At 35.8% G+C, this 12,941-nt stretch overlaps 1 protein-coding gene across 1 annotated transcript in view; it reads right to left on the bottom strand.

Annotated features, from left to right (window-relative positions):
• Nucleotides 1–7,340, bottom strand: part of LOC150077424 (toll-like receptor 2 type-1) — a 40,441-nt gene extending 33,101 nt beyond the window's left edge. The window contains exon 1 of the mRNA XM_090385900.1: nt 6,942–7,340. Within this exon, the coding sequence (XP_090242026.1) occupies nt 6,942–7,340 (399 nt within the window). The remainder of the gene's footprint in view (nt 1–6,941) is intronic.
• Between the last annotated feature and the right edge of the window lie 5,601 nt (nt 7,341–12,941).

The following is a 12,941-nucleotide window of genomic DNA, read 5'->3' as shown; positions in this document are numbered from 1 at the left end:
TTCATTTGAAGCAGATTGCTAATTAGTTATGCCAATGTGAGCAAGTCCAGAACAATAATGGTTCTGAATGCAGGTGATGGCAGGAAGATATTTTGGGATAGGAATACAGTCACCATCCCAAATTAGCCATTAACCTATGCAGGTGTAGAGCAATGGAAAATAACTTAAGTCGAGTGCATACAATTAAACTGCCCGTAGAAAGTATTTTGGGAAACAGAAGGGCGTCTGTTTCTGACTACGAGCGGAACAAACCGGATTAAGGGAAGGTACAGTTAGGAGAAAGTTCCAGATGGAAGTGGGTCCGCAACCTTTGTACTTAAAGGGGTGGGGGGGGGAGATGTCCAGTCATATAGCACCCGTTGAAAACAGATTTCCGATGAAGGGCGAATTAGAGTAGAGATGCTGGAAGAGATGATTGTGATTGATAAATAAGAGGGCGGGAGAATGGAAACAAAAAGCAAGAACACGAAGGGAAAATGTCGTCGATGGAAAACTTTTTTGGTGTCTGGAAAAAATTTTTCAAACGGTGGTTGTGTAAGAAATAGATCTTATAAATTTAAATAAGAATATTTGTTTTTGCTAAAAGTAAGGTTAAAGTTTGAAGAACGCTAGATTTAGTAATGGACAGTTTTAAGCATGGGAATTAAAAATAGTAGCAAAGGGGTAAACAAGTAATTCAAATAATACAAGAGAGCAAACAGGGACAGCAGGACTAGGTAAAGGGGTGCCATTTGAGAATACGCGTGAGGGGGGGGTGTTTCTTAAGGAAGAACAATAGAACTTAAAACGGGATTATAAGAAGCGTCTCTTTTGATCTGACACCGTTAGAACCAAAACAGGAAATGAGTGGACGTCCAGTGTTGGCATCAAAATAAAACGGCGTCAGGCTGACTGATATTTGGGTGTTCGGATACATTTAGAGAGAAAGGTGTGAAATGGAAATCAGTTTTTGGAGGTTTCTGGCAAACATGAAAGAATACTGCCGTGTGAAAAAAAAAAAAAAAGAAAGTTCTAAAAAGGGTTGATTTGTGCGCTAGGGAGACAGCTTGGTAGAACTGTGTTAGCAAACAGAAAGGAATGGAAATCTAAACAGAAAATGGGGATTGGTTGGAGTCCTTGGGGAAGGCGTTCCATACTTGAGGGGAAGAGTAAAGTTCGGGGAGAAAAATTGGGAGAGAGTGAGAGCATTCTGTGTCTGACTTCGGTGTGGTGTAAGGATGAAGGTCGTGAGTTGTGGGTTGAAAAAGAGATAGGCGAGTTTGGTAATGTAAGCCCTTGTGAAGAGTTTGAAGGAAACTTCGAGAAGGAACTGCTCGTGGGTTCTGGTGCCAAGTATGTACTCCTGTGAATATATCGTCTACACAAGAAAGTGCGTCATGCCAAGAGTGCCCCAGAAGTGAAAGCATGCCTGTCAGTCTCGAAGGAAAACCAGAGTGCCCAAGGAACTGAAGTAAACCTGTATGCCTCGAAGGAAAACCAGAGTGCCCAAGGAACTGAAGTAAACCTGTATGCCTCGAAGGAAAACCAGAGTACCCAAGGAATTGAAGGAAACCTGTCAGCCACTTAGGAAACCTGAACGCAAGGACATTGGAAGTAGCTGCGGAATATAAGTATGTTCCTTGTTTCTTTATTGAATCCTGAACTCAAGGACTCGTAACCTAGCTCTGTAAGCAATTGAGTGATAGTCCTTGTAAAAGTTCTTCAGGCTTTCGCTGAAGACGTATTTCTTCGAAGGCGTTCAGTGTCGACAGATCTCAACAGGATGGAGCACAATGGTCCTGCTGATGCATAGCTAGTTAGATCTCCTTTAATAATATATAAACTCAAATCCTCAAGAAGTGAAATTTTTCCTCAGCCTGCAGACAAAATTAAGTGCTTTCTTTCTTTCTTTCTTCCTTTTTTTTTGGTAGCATCACTTTCCTTCTTTTATGTATTTATTTATTATAATTTTTTTTAGTAGCATCACTTTCTTTCTTTTATGCATTTATATATTATCATAAATTTTTTTTGTTTACTAATTTTTTGGTTTTTTTTTTAGCAGCACCACTTTCCTTCTTTGTCTTTATTTATTATAATTTCTTGTTTTTTTTTATTAGTAGCATCACTTTCTTTCTTTTATGCATTTATATATTATCATTTTTTTTAGGAGCACCACTACCTTCCATTTTACTTATTTTTTATTTTATTTTATTATTATTATTTATTTTTATAAATGTTTTATTTTAATAATTTCGGTTCCATATCCAGCACCATGGGTGATCGTTTTTTTTTTTTTTCTTTTTTCCCCTCTGGAATGAGCCCCCAGAGGATCATGGCCTACCTTCTGACAACATTAGGTGAGTCAGAGTCTCTCTTGAGACAGTACGTGCTTTACATGGACTGGCCCACCTTCCCGTGGTGTGGACGAGTACCCAGAATCATCTGTCCAGGTGACTGATGCTTCTGGATAGCCAAGAGGTCAGAACAGACCACACACATAATACACACAAACCGACGTCACACACATATCTGGCCCATTTGTAGTGATACTATTCCTCACAGAGATACGAGGCGGAGTTGAACAAACGTTCTAGGAGCCGCCCTTTACATATACACATGTCCACTTGTTCAGTCCTTGTAAAAGTGCCGGCGAATAGGGGAAACCCTGGAGCCCGCCAAAAAATAAAAAAATACTTTTAGTCCTTGTAAAAGAAAGGAACATTCCTGTTGTTAATGATTATGTAGTGGTTCAGGAGTAGTAAAAGGAAAGTAATAATATAAAGGAATTAGCAAAGAAATTATATTTATGAGGGTAGTACTGTAAGGATAGGTAACCTATATCATTAAATTAGGCCAAGTGCCAAACAAAGTAACATATCAGATGAGGTACAAAGAGAAAGAAATTTTATTAATAGAAAAACCTCATGAGTAAAGAGGGATGACTAATATGATAAATTGGGTGACTAAGATGTTAAGGTAGAACGGGTGACCTATAGGGAATGTTATTGGGATAAGAGGGTACCAGATGTAATACGCTTCATGTGTTAGAGGCTAGAAACAAAGATTTTAAAGGAGTAATAAGAGCTGAAGTAAATATTATTGATGTAAGAGAAAGACCGAAAAGAATTGGTGAGGTAAGAGAATGATTGAGTAATCATTGTGGAGTAAATTTTATGTAAAATACAACTGATTCAAACTGATGTTATAATTCGCATATTGAGAATAATTGAGGAGAGAGAGAATAGCGTATTGTAGCATGGTTTCCACATGTATATGGGAATTGGGATGCATGTATGCAATTATTTGTTTCTTTTATGTAAATGTTGTATGCTCATTAAACGTTTGTTAAATTTTGTAAAAATAAATGAGTGGCTTTAATGTTCTGCTAACAACCGCTTTAGACGTACCCTAGAAATTGGAATTTTCTGAAAATTGTAGTCAGATTTGCGTATGTGGGGGTGTTAAAGACGTCAGTAGGGTGTTCAGCGAACTGCAAATTTTTAGTTAAGTTAATAAGAGAATTTCTAATAATAATAATAAAAAAACCATCTCCCCCTACAGTTGTAACGTCGGGTCCGTAAGAATGAAAAAGTGGAAATACAGTACTCGTGTTTGATGTAAAGGAGGGAGGAGTGAAGATAGTCGCTAAAGGTTAGGAGTGCATCTGATGAATGCTTAAGGAATCCTATCCTCTCTCTCTCTACTAAGCAAATAAATGGAAGCAGTTGTATTGATTTTGTAGTTAATTTTAATTAAAAGAAGAGTTGTACAGGTTTAAAAAGGAAGGTGGAGATACTATTTTTTTTTATTTAAATGAGGTAATATCGTGTAAATTATGATGTGAAAATAAACCTTTGTTACGTTTAGAAATTCATATAAGTGCTTCATTATTCTAAGAGATATATACACTGCCCTCAAAGAATAAAGACTTGCACTAAGTCTAAACCTGTACAAGGAGAATAAATATATCCTCAGTGCCCAGAATCTTCTGTGACAGAAAGTATAAATAAAGCAGTGGGGTAGCTTGTGAACTTTGGAAAGGTGAGGAATCAGTTGCTCTTGTATCAAAAAAAAAATATATATATATATATAATAATAATACATAACTACCTAAATTGGTTTCCAAAGTACGGGCTATAGCAATACGTAAGTATATAGATGTATAAATAAATAGTGAAGTAAACCCCGGTTCTCACAGGCGTTCACAATATTTGATGTAACAAAAACAGGTTTTTGTTTTTGTTACATCACGTGCCATTTCACCTACTTTTGTGATTTTGTACGAACTAAAATGATGCGTTGCACTAACTTGTTTATCTAACGGATTAGAATATTTATTGTATGTAACTTAATTTTTACAACTTAAAACGGCAGCTCTGTGTTTATGACCCACAAACTGCTTGGTTCGCTGTAGCTGTGGACGTCTACAGCGAACCTGGCCAACTAAACTGTCATCAGTATATCCACCACCATTTAAATCTACAGTACCATTCCCACCTCGCTTTGAGTATCCGAAACTAACACTCGTATTGTAGGGAGAGTTGTTACCAGTTTTGCAAACACTGTAATTCTCAAACCTTTCTTTTCCTTTTTAATTATTATAAAAGAAATCAACTGAAACTCTGTTGACCGACGCTGGCTGCAAAAGGTCTTGTCAATCCCATGAAAGACGCGAGGAATTTTTTGCAACTTGGATGAGTAACTCTGTCCCAGGCGACTGCTGCATGGTTTCCTCCCTCCCGAAAAAATCTGTTTTTTAGGCGTATTAGCATATGTACAATTCGCTCATTGACTTCACTATGTAAATCCGTCTGTCGGTCCACATGTGACAATTTGTGGTGCACACGTTTCAACCCTTTTAAAAGATTTGTGTAGTCATTCCAAATTTCATTAAATTCGATCCTATAGAAATCCAGAAATTATTATTATTATTGTTTTTTCCGTTGTCATGTAATAACTGTACTCTCAGTGGATGGATTTTCATGAAAATAATTTTAAATTTCGCTCTGGTAGAGCGATTTGTGGAGCCTTTCCAACTTTCGTTAAAATCTGACCAACAGAAATTCGGCAATTACTTCTTTTTTTTGTCACGCATGCCACATAGGCTATCTATATATCTTTCATAAAAGTGCTCAGACATTTAAGAAGGAACTGAGGCACATTATATTCTACAGAAGTTGCTATCATTGATGGGGAGTTGATAGTATTTATGAGTAGCTCTCTCGAGATATGAATGATTATCAGGAAAAGAATATCGACATAATTCTCTATTTTCAAATTATAAGAATTATGAGTTGCTGGAATCTGGTAATATGTTCAAGCCAGGCTGTAGGATTAACGAGGTGGAAAAATCCATTGTAGCCTGTATAAGCTGGTTTCGCTTTGTGCAAAGTTTCGAAAAGCAGGGTTTGATGGTCATACTTTTCTCTGTTGAAGACAACCTTTGCTCAGAAATATTTCGATCTATCCTCGGGGTTATCCTGAGACCTTCCACAGTGAAAAAAATGCTACTGAATCTTGAATAAATTAGATAATTTAGTTTCTGTCATCGCATGTACTCTATTAGATTGCAAATCTTGGTATAGCACGAACTCCGAAAACTGTTACTTTTAAAACTATTTCATCATTCAGGTTACCACCTCATAATAGTTAATTCCGGAAGATTTTGTTTCTTGGTTAATAAAAAAAAGAGGAAACTCTGGGAAAAGTAAATTGTATATTTTGATTGTTTCTTTAATAAGTCTGCAATAATAAGGCTGAATTTAATTGGTTAAAAGAAAATATAGTATAAATCACTGTTTTATTTAAAATAGGAGAAGACCAAATAAAATTGCATGTATGAAATTAGATTATTACGCTTATACAAACTCAGCCATAACGGTTTCTTCGTGACGAAGTCAAAATGACACAATCCCTATCTGAACATAAGCTCATTGTCGTGGTCCTCACGATCCCCAGATTTAATTTCGCCGGATTATTATTTTTGGAGTTTGTTAAAAACAAAGTGTAAAAAACAATACACCATATACATTGGAGGAAGTGAAGTCGACATATAGGTTGGAATTGCAAACACAGACGTTCAAAGATTATAAAACGAGTCATAAAATATGATGAAAACAGTCCGTGTAGTCAAGGTGGACATTTTCAACATTTATTATATTCTTTATAATTACTTATCATTATAGTGTAAGGTTACTGAAATGCATAATCTGACAGTAAAAGAATAATAAAAGAAGTCAAACTTGCAAATACTTTCAGGTGTTAAAAGTGTAGAAAAATTCAGTTTTATTTAGACCTTATAAAATCTAAGATCTTCATTCCATTACTGTGTTAAAAATCTAGAACTGTAATTTTCCTCTTGCAGCAGGATATTGTGATCCATTTCCTGCGCAGTCTCAAACGACACAAGTATACACCAATGGCTGTAACTAAATATGCTGTTCCTATTACGCAGCCTTGAAGACAGTCGGTTACACGATAGTACATTAAATGATTGTATGAAGATAACTGTTTTTGTCATTGATCATTGAGCTCATTAGGACGATGGACTGGGACCACTGCAGTTAAGTTGTAGATCAGCAGCTCTGATTTCGTTAATCCCGTGTCAGAAAGATGGCCGGCCTTATCCCCATCCCCACAAGAATAGTGGTTGGGAAACGTTGCTTTAGAAAACAAGAAAATATCTGGTAACTACTATGACAGGTAATATTTAATAATATTTTTAATTTAACTATTTAATTAATAACTATATATTTACTATTTTTAATAACTACTAACAATTTAATTAATAACTATTTAATTGATAACTATATAGTTATTAACTATTTTTAATAGTTAATAACTATTATTTTTCATCTAGTAACCTGGTTTGCAGCTAATAACTACTGTTTGAGATGAGTCTAAGGTTTGTTTCACAGAAACACACTTACTATTTTAAAAATATAAATTTTTTGTACACCTACCTTAAGGTTTAGAGTGGAAAGGGTGCCAGAAAGATTTGATAAAGAGTTATAATCTAGGTCTAATCTTTCAAGATTCTTCAACGGATAAAAAGTTTTAGGATGCAAACTTCGCAATTCATTCTTTCCTAGATATAAATCTTTCAGGTTTTCAAGACCTAGGAAACCATCTTCAGCAATGAAATTTATACGATTGTTTATAAGTGAAAGTAAACGTAATTCGCTGCAGTTTTGTACCTGGAATTCTATTTTTTGTAGTCCACAGTTGTCAATCTGTACGTATTCAAGAGTGTATTTCAAATATCCATTTAACGAATGTGTTGTATTGAAGTCTGTGTGTTTGATTACTAAATTTTTTGCCTGGCTGTACACTGTAGGATCATCAGGATATGTAAAATTCATCGCTATTACTGACTTAATAATAACAGCCGTCGTCGTGTTATGTTTAAAACCAAGACTTCTTGCTAAACGAACAGCAAAACCTTCCTCGAATAAACTTGAATGATATTGAGAGAACGAATTACCCGGTGAAATTTCGGTATCTTCGATACGGGAATATCCGGTATTTACACCTAATGCAAAGTCACAGGGAGTGTGGTGCTAAACGATGCTGTCGTTTAGGGAAAGATCACGCCAGGAATTTTCTTTCATCGAAGATTTTAGTGATCTTTTACAGAAGCGCGATCCTATATCTTCAGAAAATGCACTTAGTTCAATGAAGGCTGAACTTAACGACAGTAGTAGAAAAACAGTAAAACTGTTAGTCCTAGGATTGTTTAACGAGCACATTATTTCGATAAATTCATTACACTCTTAAGACTTGATTTCAAATTATTACTAAAGTACCTGATGAAGATTTGTCTGCGAAAAAAATCATGGCTTTCCTGTATTTCCGTGATAAAAACTGCCATCGTTTCTGCGATTGTGGCACGACACCCGGAATGTCATAAGGTGTTACCTTATGACATTTCTCGCATTTTCCTCTACTTTCGCTTTACTTCTCTACGCAAGCGCAGCACGCGTCTCACAATTTAATTGGCCAACAAATAAAACCGGATGCTTCGAATTGCGCTGAAAAACCTAGTCATTTCGCAAACATCGCAATCAAGGTTCTTTTGAAACGAGAGTGACTTCAGAAAAAGAGCAACTTTTGTTGCACTTCTGACGAGTGTTTCTAATAAATAATTACTGCATACTATATATATATATATATATATATAACGACAGTGAACGATACATGAGATAGGTATAGCTCTAGATAGTATGACGTTAGTAACTTTACTACAGTGAATTATAGGCTAGTGCCACTGTGGTAACATTGCGTACGCTAAAACCATAATGTGTGTAATGTACAGGCAGTTCTCGATTTACGAGTTCTCAGGTATCAACGAAATCGAAAATATGAACATTAATTGCAAAAAATGAATGTTAAACATTCATAAATGCCGCATTCCAAACCACTTGCGTAGCTATACATTACAGTTCAGTTTCCCTCACTTTACGATATTAATCTGTTCAGAGACACCATCCTATCGTTAAAATATCGTAATGTGAACCCAATAAGACATTGTTTTTTGGTAATTCGTTTCAAATCTCGGAAGTTTAAATTTTCGCTGTATAACTAAGCTATTTATCTCTCTAAAATGTTATTTTTAAGGTCACCAGCGTGACCTTGAATTAGTTACCAATTCAAATCATTAAAATGCACTACAGTTTCATCGTTATCATATTTTCCGTTATAAGAATCAATTTTAAACGTCTTTGCGATATTTTTCTAAAACGCATTTCTGGAGGTCACGACCATAAAACAAAAACAATTTGCACTTTCCGGTTTATTGGGCTTTTCTGTTACTGCAAGCAATTATAAACGGGTAGTAAATTCGATCTTCTTGCATTTGCGAAAATATCGAAAGCTGGAATTGTGTGGTTTTTTTTTTGTTATTATGGTGAAATGTGATCTGAAATCTTCAATCTCTATAAAAAACAAAATTTTAGAATCATCTCTTCATTCCTTTTTTTTTTTTAAGCTTCATAAACTTACTCCACGCGAATCGTGTTAGTTGCAATTTGTGTGTGTGCCGTGAAAAAATGCTGATGCATGCAATCGTGAAATTTATAATTAAAAGAGAAGATTATCTTGGAAACAAATGCTTCTTGAAACATTTTCTGAATTAGACGACTCCTTGTGCAACAAACCAACGAGTGCCGAGCCATAATGAGTGATCAACATTCTTTAACATTTGTAAGTCGTAATAATCTGCTGGTTAATATTTCTATTTCTGAGTCCAAAGCAGATTCCTTCGTTGAATATTTATAAGCATTGAGAAATTGATTAAAGATAATCGATCTTTTGTAGATGAACGGGTGATAGCTGTTATAATGCAGAAACATACCGGTGTTTGTGGGTTTATCATAGATGTTAAATTGGATTTTATTCGCTTCCCGAGTAAGTGTGAAATTTAGAAAATTTAAAGACCTCTCCAATGTAAATTTGAGTCAAGAATGAATATTATTAAACGAATGTAAAATGTCTTTGTAAGTGCTACTATCGGCAATGACTGGAACATCGTCTACATACCTCCCATACTATGTGATACGGGGTAGAAAAGGCGTCAAATGTATACGTTCAATCGTTGAGAGATAGATCTCCGATATTAGGCCCCTCAGGCTTTAATCCTAGTGGCAAACCAAAAATTTGTTTGTACACTTTGCCTCGAAAGGTGATACAGTTGGCTTCAACTAAGAGTTTAAGTGAAATTTTTCCTTAATAGGAAGCTTTCTATAATTAACCAGTATCGAGTTATGATTTAACATATCCCAAAGGATATCTAATGTGTATTCAACTTTTACATTCGTATATAACGAGGTAACATCTAATCAAAATAAATTATCATTATCGCTAAGTCTACAGTCCTTAAGGTTATTAAATAGTGTATCGTAGTGCTTAATCTCAAATTGTATCGCCTGTCTAAAGGGTTTTATAATGCTATATAAATGTGTGGCCAAGGATGAAAATGCAGAGTTTCTGTAGGAAACAATAGGCCGAATAGGTAATCCGGTCTTGTGTAATTTTACCTGCCCGAAAAGTGCAGGAATATTGTATGTTCTGGCCTTCAGTTCCTGTCCTTTGGGTAAAAATGAAATCTGGTCCTGCGATAGCGTACACGAGGAAGATTTGTAACCTGTTGATATGTCAACGCGTTAGAACTCGTATGAAAGTGTCTTGACCCTCCCGATAACGTATTCAATTTGTTAACGTGTCTTTTTTTTTTTTATTTCTGAGGCCTGTGCTTCACGTCGCAAATCTATGGAGGTCTTCAATACAGACCACCATACAGGATGTAAATAATTTGTTAATTTGTCGCAAAGTTTCCTAACTTCGGAAAGGTATTTTTGTTTATTAGAATACCGAGTAAAATTAATTTTTGACTTAATTTTTAATTGCGTGAAATAGGTTTTTAATTGTGTTCATTTGATTTTTAATTATTGCTAATTATTTCTTACTGTAATGTAAGATTTTCGATTTTTTAATTGTTTTCGTTTTAATTCTGGATAGTATTATACAGAACTGTTCTACGTGTCATATTGAGGTAAACTTCTCTAATTCGTTTTACAAATAATTAATAATAATAATGGGTTGTAGTCATAAAACGGAACGTCAAAAAAAAAACGAAAAAATAATGATATATTATAATGGATTATAGATTCGGTACACTGCTAATAATAACAATAGTGCTCAGCAACCATAATGAAACACAGTCAGTCTTCGTATAACACGATAGTTGTGTTCCTAGAAACCCTCATGCAATGCAAAATCGTGCAATATAAATAACAGGCCTTTTGAGAAAAATAGGGTTAGGTGCCGACCAGTGGCGTAGCTAGCATGTAGGCAGGCAAGGCAATTGCCTCCGGACACTTTAGTGGCCTGGCGTCTTTGGCTGTCTCCTGTGTTTGCAATTTTAATTAATTAAGTAGGGACCCGAACATGTTCTTTGCCTCCGGGCCCGAAAAAAAGGTAGCTACCCTACTGGTGCCGACCACCCAAGATTGAATACCCATTTGTAAACAAAACATTACCAAACACAATAAATAATCGTAATAAAACACTTACACAGTTTAAAAATGTAAAGTTAATAATTTAATCATTTAAATTTAGGTTCCTACCTTAAAAATAAATGAAGGCAGCTTGAGAAAGGGTTGAAGAAGCGGAATTATAGGGAAAGTGGCGGCAGATTGTCATCATTATCGGAACTGGGAGGTGGAGGAGATGCAGATGAGAACTTTGGATGAAACGTGGTCACGCCAGAACTACAGGTTTATGGCTCATTTTCTGTCTCTTTATTGAGCGTTTTCATAAAAAAGACATCTAGTTTATGTTTTTTCGCAATCTTCCTTCTTTCACAACAGCTGCTTATGTCTCCAAAGCAGATCGAATTGTATGAAGTGCTCTTCTGCTTCATAATCGTTATCTTCTAGCCATTGCATACTTTCCCAAATGAATAAAAAACTGAAGATAACTCTGAAGTAGACAGCTGCATTCAACTTCGTCGTCTTCCTCACCTTCCACCTGCCCTCCAGCAACAAGTTGTTGCAGTTTTTCAGTTGAAAGTTCTTCATGAGACTGAAGCAACTCTTCTAAATCTCCTTGCTCCAATTCCCCAAAGCCAACCTGCTTTGCGAGGGCAACACAATGTGCTTATAATTTAGGAAACTCTTTTACAGGATCAAAACCTTTAAAATCATGAATAAAATATGGTAAAAGAGGCCGCCAAACAACATGTAAGAATTCTTTTGTCACTTCGTTACAAGTCTCCACAATTATGTAAATTGCATTCTTTATGTTGAATCGCATCCAGAAGTCATTAACTGTTGGTTCCAGAAGAAATTAACTGATAATTTCGCCCTCTGTTTCTGCTATCGATATCTTAAATGTGCCTCTTGTGTCATAGAGCTTAAAAGCAGCAATTACTCCTTGGTCAAGTGGCTGGATAAGAGATATTGTGTTAGGGGATAAAAACAGGAATATGATGATTGGTCACAGTTCAGCAAGGGTTGGAGGATGATTTCTTGCATTGTCCAAAACAATTTAAATCTTAAAATCCAAATTTTTGTTTTTTCAGTAGCTTCGAAACACATCTAGTAGAAGATCAGTAAAGATCTGCCCTGTCATCCACTCTTCTGCTGTTCCTATAGTAAATACCCAGGGTAGTTCTTACGACCCCTTTTAACGCTCATGGATTGGCTGCATGATATACCACAGGTTTCAGTTCCGAGTCGTCACTTGCATTTGCTCCTAAAATTACGGTCAATCTATCCTTAGCAGCTTTGAAGCCTGGAGCTCGTGCTTCCTCTCTTGAGATATATGTGCGTGATGGCATTTTTCCCAATACAGTCCGGTTTCATGAAAGTTGAAAATTTGGTCCATTTTATAGCTCTCTTTCTCAGCTAGTTTTTTCAGTATCAGTGGAAATGCCTTTACTGCTTCTTCATCTGCACTCGCAGCTTCACCTGATAATTTCACATTATGGACAGCGTTACGTTTTCTTAAATTGTTGAACCAGCCACTACTAGCAGTAAAGGGAGGCTCTTTTGAGGGTTTTCAGCTTTATTTCTGAGGTCTTCAAATATTGCCAATGCCTTTGCTTTTACCGTAAGAAAACTTGTTCCTGATCTCTTCTTTGTTTGATCTTCTATCCAAACAGATAAAAGACGTTCCATCTCTTCCAATTCTTTGTGTCTTGATCTAATTGATTTTGTTACACTTTGAGTTGTTCCTGCTGTGAAAGTTTCTGTTATTTTTGCTGCATTCTTTCTAATTGTTCTCAGCGTTCCCTCATTTAGGCCTATAGCATGGACAATATCGCACGTTCTTTCATTCCGCTCGAAGCGTTTCACAATTTCATATTTTTCTTCTATCGATATTGCTTTTCTTTTTCTCTCAGAACCGGTAGTATTTTCACCGGAACGCTTCCATTGCACACTTTTTTTTCAAGTATTTTACTT

Source organism: Mastigoproctus giganteus, chromosome 12, assembly GCF_048544385.1.
Source record: "Mastigoproctus giganteus isolate SK-2022 chromosome 12, ASM4854438v1, whole genome shotgun sequence".
In the NCBI taxonomy this organism is placed as follows: Eukaryota; Metazoa; Arthropoda; class Arachnida; order Uropygi; family Thelyphonidae; genus Mastigoproctus; species Mastigoproctus giganteus.
The sequence above is the reverse complement of the archived record's forward strand: the minus strand, read 5'-3'. Positions and strand labels throughout refer to the sequence as shown.